This window comes from Terrapene carolina, unplaced genomic scaffold (genome assembly GCF_002925995.2).
Source record: "Terrapene carolina triunguis isolate 2854851 unplaced genomic scaffold, T_m_triunguis-2.0 Scaffold278, whole genome shotgun sequence".
In the NCBI taxonomy this organism is placed as follows: domain Eukaryota; kingdom Metazoa; phylum Chordata; order Testudines; family Emydidae; genus Terrapene; species Terrapene triunguis.
This window is the reverse complement of record NW_020664629.1, coordinates 91533-99807: the sequence shown is the minus strand read 5'-3', so window position 1 is coordinate 99807 and position 8275 is coordinate 91533. Positions and strand designations below refer to the sequence as shown.

At 58.5% G+C, this 8275-nt stretch overlaps 1 protein-coding gene across 2 annotated transcripts in view; it reads right to left on the bottom strand.

Annotated features, from left to right (window-relative positions):
* LOC112120581 (arf-GAP with GTPase, ANK repeat and PH domain-containing protein 3) overlaps positions 1 to 7775 on the bottom strand; it is a 79601-nt gene extending 71826 nt beyond the window's left edge. For both annotated transcript variants that reach the window (XM_026657726.2, XM_026657727.1), the window contains exon 1: positions 6802 to 7775. In XM_026657726.2, coding sequence (XP_026513511.1) covers positions 6802 to 7603 — 802 coding nt within the window. In that variant the 5' untranslated portion in view covers positions 7604 to 7775. The remainder of the gene's footprint in view (positions 1 to 6801) is intronic.
* Positions 7776 to 8275: the final 500 nt, after the last annotated feature.

Sequence of the window (8275 nt, the reverse complement as noted above, 5' to 3'; positions counted from 1 at the left end):
GGGGAGAGGCAGCAGGACACCAGAGCATTGGGGGGAGCCCGGCTCCCCGGCACCACGGGGAGGGGCAGCAGGACACCAGGGCGTTGGGGGGAGCCCGGCTCCCCGGCACCACGGGGAGGGGCAGCAGGACACCAGGGTGTTGGGGGGAGCCCGGCTTTTTTCATCTTACTGTACATGAGTAAGATGAAAAATCTTCCTCTTCTCCCAGCCACTTCCCATTAGCTGTGGAAAGCACTCTCGTCCCAGCAAATCCTTCTATTTCACACAGCCAAGCTTCCCGAAGGTCCGACTCTAAAAGGGGGAGATCTAGCATCGGGGGGTTCTATATTGCACCTATCCTGACAGAAGCGAGGAGCCGGTCACAGAACTAAAAGTGAGTGGTTCTTAATCAAGTTCGTTATGTGCAAACAAACTAAAGTCCAGATCAGTAATATACATGGGACAACCCAGGTAATTGTAGATCTATCAGTATATATCAATCTATATACTTGGGGCTTTCAGAAGGCCAATTTCACAAAGCTGAAAACAATTATCAGCCACCTCACCTCGGAGGAAGAATTCAAACTGAAAATATAAATGACCATTTGGAATTATTTATTTAAGAACATTTTGCTACATGCCCCAAAAGCCACAAGTCCACAATCAAAAGGGAAGGCTGCACTAGCTAAAATGACAACTCAGTTCAGAAGGGAAGCAAAAGGCAACAAAAAATAAAAAAACAACAGATAACAAATGGAAGCAAGGGGAAGCGTATATTAATGAATACAAATCAGAAGATCGGACTTGTAGAAAGTGATAAGGGAAGAAAAAGGATACAAGGAGGAATCTCTGGCCAGAAGGTGGTGTTTTTTCAGTATATTACAAACAAAAAGAACCCTAACAATGGTCCATTACTACTGTAGATGGAAATGGTAGAATTATCAATAATGCAGAAAAGGCTGAAGTGTTCAATACGTATTTCTGTTCTGTATTTGGGGCAAAACAGAGGATGTAATCATAGCACGGCAATGACGACGATGACATCAGGAGGATGCTACAGGAGGAGGTTAAACAGCAGCTACTAAAGTTAATAATTTTTAAATCAATAGGTCCAGATAACTTGCACCCAAGAGTTTTAAAAGAGCTGGCTGAGGGGCTCGCTGGACCATTAATGTTGATTTTCAGTAAGTCTTGGAACATTGGGGAAGTTCCAGAGGATTACAAGAAAGCTACTGATGTGCCAATATTTAAAAAGGGTAAATGGGATGACCCAGGTAATCGTAAATCTATCAGTCTGCCCTGATCCTGGGCAAAATAATGGAGTGGCTGACCTGGGACTCAATCAATAAAGGATTAAAGGAGGGTAATGTAATTAATGTCAATCAACACCAGTTTATGAAAAATGGAGCCTGTCAAACTAACCAGTTATCTTCTTTTACTGAGATTACCAGTTTGACCGATAAAAATAGCATTGACTGACTGACAAGTCTCCAAATGTCACATGTAGTGTTGTTGTAGCTGAGTTGGTCTCAGGATATTGGAGAGACTGGGGGGTGAGGTGATATCGTTTATTGGACCAACTTCTGTTGGGGAGAGAGACGAGCTTTCGAGCTACACAGACCTGAAGGAGAGCTCTGGGTAACCTTGAAAGCTCGTCTCTCTCACCAGCAGAAGTTGGTCCAATAAAAGATATCACCTCACCCACCAGGTCTCAAAATGTAACCGTGAACAGGGAATCATCATCGAGTGGTAGTATTTCTAGTGGGGTTCCACAGGGATCGGTTCTTGGCCCTGTTGTTTAACATGTTTGTCATCACTGACCCAAGTTTGTAAGCAAAGATTAGAGAAGCGGTAAATGATGAAGAAGACAGGATACAGACCAAAGCCTGATCTGGATCACTTGGTAAACTGGGAGCAACTAAACAATATGCATTTCAATCTGGCCCGTGTAAAATAATACAACCAGGAACAAAGAATGATGGCCATGCTTACAGGATGGGGGACTCTAGCCTGGGAATCGGGACTTGGGGGTCATGGCAGATAATCAGCTAAACAAGAGTACCCCCCGTGCTACACTGTGGCCAAAAGGGCTAATGCCATCCTAGGAGGTAAGAGCGGGAATCTCGAGGAGGAGCAGAGAGGTGCGATGCTGCTGGGATATGGTGTCTAGTTCTGCTGTCCGCAGTGCAAGAAGGATGTGGATACATTGCAGGGGGTTTAGAGAAGGATTGGAAAACCTGCCTTATGACAGGCTCGAAGAGCTCACTCTCTAGCTGAACAAAGAGCAGGTTCTGGGTGATCTGATCGCAGTTTACAGCTACCGACATGCGGAACAAACACCTGACAATGGGCTGTTCCGTCTAGCAGAGGGAGGTCTGACCCGATCCAGCGGCTGGAAGCTGAATCTAGCCGAATTCAGACTGGAAAGAACGTGTACATCTTTGGACAGTGAGGATAATGAACCAGTGGAACAACTTGTGACGCTGGCAGACCAGGTGCCAGCTCCTGCCAAACCAGGTGCAAGCTCCTGCCAAGGACCCTGTGTCTCACTGAGCACTGACAGATACCTAGCCGGGCTCCAGCTGGCTCACCTGGGTGTTAGCATTGTTAGAACAGAAGCACAGAACGTGGCTAGTGGTCAGACTGTATGGAATGCTTGTAAACTGCGACCGGCATTAACCTCCCTTAGAACGGCCGTACCCCGTGTCGTGAGGTGTTATCTGAGCGGTTGTATTGTGAGCCTCCGTGTCAGTGTACGTCACCAGACAGGAGACGTTAACCTAGCGCGCAGCGCTGCTCTCCAGCAGAGGCGTTACGTCCTGCCCAACAGGAAACGGCCATCGACAGCAGACCCACAATTGTGGGAGGACAAAAGACGTTTGTTGTTTTGCCCCCCCCCCCCCCCCATTCCCACGAGGACGAGTCGTGCAAGGGGACTCCTCCAGTCAGCTGAGTTTGCAGCTCAGAGCACACAGGAGGAGGGGAATAAAAACCCCTGGATCTCTGTGCTGCATGGGGGCGGGGCGGGGGGGGGGGGATTCCAGGCACAAACAAGGGATCCCCCGTGCTCAGCCTGGGCTAGCCCTAAAGGTCACACACGGCTTGCTGATTCTAGACGCTTCTATTACTTTTTGAAACTTAAGACTGAAACTCGTGTGTGTGTGTGTGTGTGTTCGTTCACCTGCTTTAACCTCGTAAATAACTCGTTTCCTTTTCCTCGTTAACATGTCTGTCACTAGTTTTTTACAGGATTGCCTTGTCTTTTTGATGTAAGAGCTAAGGCACAACTGACCTGGCCCTTTCGACCTGAATAGTGCTAAAAACAACGAGGAGTCCTGGTGGCACCTTAGAGACTAACACATTTATTTGGGCACAAGCTTTCGTGGGCTAGAGCCCACTTCATCAGATGCCCGTCTCTAAGGTCCCACCAGGTCCTCGTTGTTTTTACTGACACAGACTAACCCGGCTGTAACCTGACTCTTGCGGGGACCCGTCCATCTATCACAGGCAGGCTCTGCTGGGCGCTGAGGCAGACTGGATACCAAGGCGACTGTCGGTGACTCCACGGCCAGGCTGCTGCAGTCCCTGAGGAGTTCACACTTGCGAAGCACAGAACTCATGGCCAGGGTGGGTTTGTGCGCGGCTCCTTGCCACCCTGCCCTGAGGTGGGTGCTCACGTGCGAGACACAGCAGGCAGCTTTGCACAGCTAACCAAGGGTTGTGGTGGTTTCTCCGTTACTGGCACTGTTTAAATCAAGACTGGATGCCTTGTAAAGCTAAGCTCTAGTTCCAACCGGAATTATCCTGGGGAGTCCTATGGCCTGCACAGGAGCTCAGCCTAAACCTTCCGGCCTCACAACCAGGAGTCTATTCATCCTCCCAGCACGCAGGGCCCAGCTCTCTGTCTGACCGACTGAACAGCCCTGTCGGGTCTCCACGTCGGTACTTACCGACTGTGATCACCTTCCCTTCGTTAGCGAAACAGACTGGACTCCGTGAGTCTGGCACTATCACCATCCCCCGGACCTCTTCTCTGAACCCGCTGCAATTTATCAACAGCCTTCTGGGAGTGCTGACCCAGGATTCCAGCAGCGGTCGCACCAGTGCCAGGCAGAGGTAAAATCACCTCTCCTCTCCCAGAGTCCCCAGGACTGCATTAGCCCCTAGCTACAGCATCGCACCGGAAGCTCATGTTCAGCTGATTATCTACCCCCAACATCCCCAAGTCCTTGTCAGAGTCCGATTCCCAGGATAGGGTCCCCCATCCTGCACGTATGGCCCACAGCCGTTATTCCTAGAGGTATGACTTGACATTGCCTGTATTCAAACGCATATTGATACTAGTGCCTGGTTTAGCAAGTGCTCCCGATCACTCTGCCAGTGCCCTGTCCTCTTCCTTACCCCCCCACCCCAGTCTGTGAGTCACCTGCAAACCCTCAGTGGGGAGTTTATGTTTTCTTCCAGGTCACTGATAAAAACGCTCAACAGTGGAGGGACCCCCTAGAAACAGACCCGCTGCAGGATGATTCCCAGCTACATTCTGAGAGCCAGTTTTTAATCCATCGAACGCGTGCCAGGTTAATTTTATATCGTTCTATGTTTAATCCAGATGTCACGTGGGACCAACACAAGTGCCTTACAGACGTCTAAGTCTTTGTGCCGACACCGTTACCAACAAAGGGGTGATCTCATTAACAGAGAGCGAGACGGGCTCCCTCCTTCATCCTCTGTTCCTCGGTGCTGCAGACGGCTCCCCAGTCACACGCTCTGGTCCAAGCCGCAGCCGTGCTTGGGAGGCAGCTCCTGCATGGGGCGGCTGGCAAGTAGTAACAGGTCCCCCGCTGCAAGGGAAGGGGCCAAACCCTCCTCTGTTTGGGACGCACCCACATTCCTGAGCCATGAGCGCTGCCTCGCTGCAGCCTGGGAACCTCCTGCCTCGGAGCCCAGCAGCACTGAGCTCTGCACCCACCAGCTCCAGCCAGGGGACATGCCAGGAGGCAGCCCCAGGGAGCCCGGAGACCTGCCCCATCAGGCAACTGGGGCTCGTCTGTGCCGACAGAGCCCAGCCAGCCCCTCCCCTGGGAGGTGAAAGAAGCACAGAGGATGATGGCGTCAGCACCAGGGCCCCCCAGGATACGAGCCCCAGTGACTGCCTGACCCAGCCCATGCTGCCATCCCTTCGCTGCTCACCCAGCTCGGCAGCTCTAGCCCGCTCCCTCTTGTGACGCTTCCCAGGCCCAGAGCTGGCTCCAGGGTTGCCCAGAGCATAGGGAGTAGAAATGGCCCGAGGCCCCCTGGCTGGTCCCAGTCAGTCGCCAACAGGAGAGAGCAGCTCTGAGCCGAGAGCAGGACGGAAACCAGAGGAGTCCTGGGTCCGAGCAGGCACCTGGCGAACGTGGTGCCCTGACCCACTGGGGACCCATCTGTGAGAGCAGCTCGACCCCCCGCCTCTGCCCACCTGCCAGCATGCGCCACCCTGCAGCCCCTGTCCTCCGGCTAGCCCAGCGCCACCCCAGCCAGGGCGCCCCTCCCACCCCCACTCCGGGCTGGGCACACGCGAGGCTGCAGGTCACTGCCAGCCTCTCGCCCAGACCCAGGTCAGAGCCGCCTTGGGCGGGTTCAGCACCGGGGCTGCTCCGTGCCATGGCTCCAGCAGGCCAGAGGAGCCCTAGGCTCTGAGGAAGGAGCAGGCCCAAGGCGGCGCGAGCTGTGGGACAGACGGCGAGTGACAGCACCTGCTTCTGTCCACACAGACCTTGTGGTCGTTCATTGCCAGGGCCCCACAGGCGACGAGGGGGAGTGTCAGATTCCCGGGCCAGAAGGGACCCCTGTGACTGTCCAGTCTGACTCGTGTAGAACAGGCCAGGGAAAAGCAGGCCGTGAGAACGGCCTCGTCCGCCCATGCCCACGGCACTGCCCTGCCACAGGTCTGCCCAGCGGGGGCCTGGGGGTGAGCCAGCCGCCGCCAGGGAGAGGGGGCCAGTGCAGACCCTGTCAGGGAGATGCCCAGAGCGGTTCCTGCGCTGCCCGGGGAAGGAAGCTCTGAGACAGGCTGGGTGTGTCAGGCCCAGCCCCAGCCCGCGCACTGCCCAGGAACCTCATTCAGCGCGTGTGGCCAGACCTGCTAGAGCCCTCCAACCGGCGCGCGAGCCAGAGAACCTCCCTGTGGCCTTGTGCTCCATGCCCTTCGCCCCCCGTTCTCACCACAGCTACATGGCCCTGCCCGCTCCTGCTGAACCACTCGGGGTGGTGGGGCACCTCTCCCTGGAGAGCACCCAGGGGACCAAACGAGCCGCTGTTCGTTCAGCACCTGTGACGACAGCACCGCAGACTCCCCTTGGGAGGTGGGATCCAGCCCAGCCCCCCCCCCCCCCCCGCACACACACACACACACACACACACACACAACACCCCTCCCCCGCTCTCACCCATCCGCATTATGGCAGCGCCAGAGCCAGGCAATGAGACCAGGGCTACAGGAACCAGCATTTCAGCCCCAGTGCAGAGAAGGGCCCAAATGGGTCACCCCCCAGCAACTGTGACCATGGCCTGGGGCCCTCACTGGGACGGCTCTCACCACCCCTCCCACAGTCCCACAGGCCGGGGCTGTCACTGGGGACGCTCTCACCACCCCTCCCACAGTCCCACAGGCCGGGGCTGTCACTGGGGACGGCTCTCACCACCCCCGAGCCCCACACTCTCACTGGGGCAGGCTCTCGCTGCCCCCCGGCCCAGGGCGTCTCTCCCCAGCTGCCCAGCCCACCTGCCCCTCCCCAGCAGCCTAGGCTCCTCCCCACGGCACCGGAGGCGGGCAGCACTTACCCAATGCTCGCAGCGGGCTGCCCCCCACGGCCACAAGGAGGGGCTCGGCGCCTCGGGGGGACTCCTGGGGAGCAGCGCTGCCCCGGTCCCGCCTGCGGAAGCGGCCGGTGAGGAGTTTCCAGAGGCCGCCGGCCTGGCCGGAGCCTGAGCACGGCTTCCCGCCGGCTCGCCCGAACTCCGGGTACAGCAGGTCCCGCTTGCTGGGGCAGGTGTGCAGGGAGCTGGCGTCGCCCTCGCTCTTGGTGCGGAGGCGCGGCGGGCGCAGCAGCCCCCCCGACTCCGAGCGCCGCAGCTCCTGGCCGCGCCGCAGGCGGAAGCTGAAGCTCTTGCGCAGGGAGCTGAAGTTCCTCCTGGGGCCGGGGCTGCTGCGGCCACTGCCCCGGAAGATGTTCCAACGCCCGCTGCCCCACAGGGAGCTGCCCCGCAGGAAGCCCGAGGCCTCGGCAGCGGGCGGCTGCCGCCCCGAGGGCAGGCAGGTCATGCTGGCTGGGCGCAGGCGCTGCGCCCCATCTGCCCCATGAGCCAGGCCCCCCTCCTCCCGCCGGCGGGGAGGCCGCAGCCTGAAGAAGTCCAGCAAGCCGCTGCGGGCTCTGGCGGGGGGCGCTGGGAGCAGCAGGGCGCCAGGGCCTAGCCCGTTGCCCACCGAGCACAGGCTCTTGGGCCGTCTCTTCTGCTGCTGGGCGGCCGTGAGGGCAGCCTGCACCGCCGGGTCGCCCCGCAGGTCCAGCGACTCGCACATGCTCACGGCCCTGCGGGGGCACGCAGCCCCGGGCCGGGAGCTCCACGGCCAGCCCTCAGCCATGGTCAACTGCTGGGCTCTCCCTGCCCCATGCCCCAGACGCGCCCCAGCCCGGCCGGGGCAGCGCAGACTGTCAGCCGCCCCAGCGCTCCGGCTCCGTGCACCTTCGCTCAGCTCCTCCGCTCACACTGTGCCTGCAAGCCCAGACCTGGCCCCCGGCCGGCCGGCGCGCCACAAACTCCGGGGCTGGATCCTGCCCTGGAACGGGAGCCAGGCCCTGCACACACAGACCTCCCCTAGCCAGGGGCCACGGCCCCGCACCCACCCCAGCCGCTGCCAAGGGAGCAGAGGGCAGGAGGCCAGAGACCGCGCCCGCCCCCGTCCCTCCCCTCAGCACCAGCACAGCTCCCCCGCTGCCACAGCGGCTCCTCCCTAGAGCCACAGGCCAGCCTGCCCTGAACCCAGGGAGGAGCAGGGTGCAGAGCTGGCACTCCCGCCCACAGGAATCCCGGCAGAGCTGGCAGCACGGCGACCGGCAGGGCAATCGGAACAGCTGGGTTTTCCCTCCCCACACGCCGGGCCTCCTTGACACTTGCTCTCCGGCTGCCTGGGCCCAGGGGCACACCAGGGACTGCGAACGTGGGGGGGGCCAAGCCCATCCAGCTGGCCAAGGGAAGTGCTCTGCTCCAGTCAGAGGCCAAGGGGGGTTCTCACAAGTGGGGGGCATGAACCCCC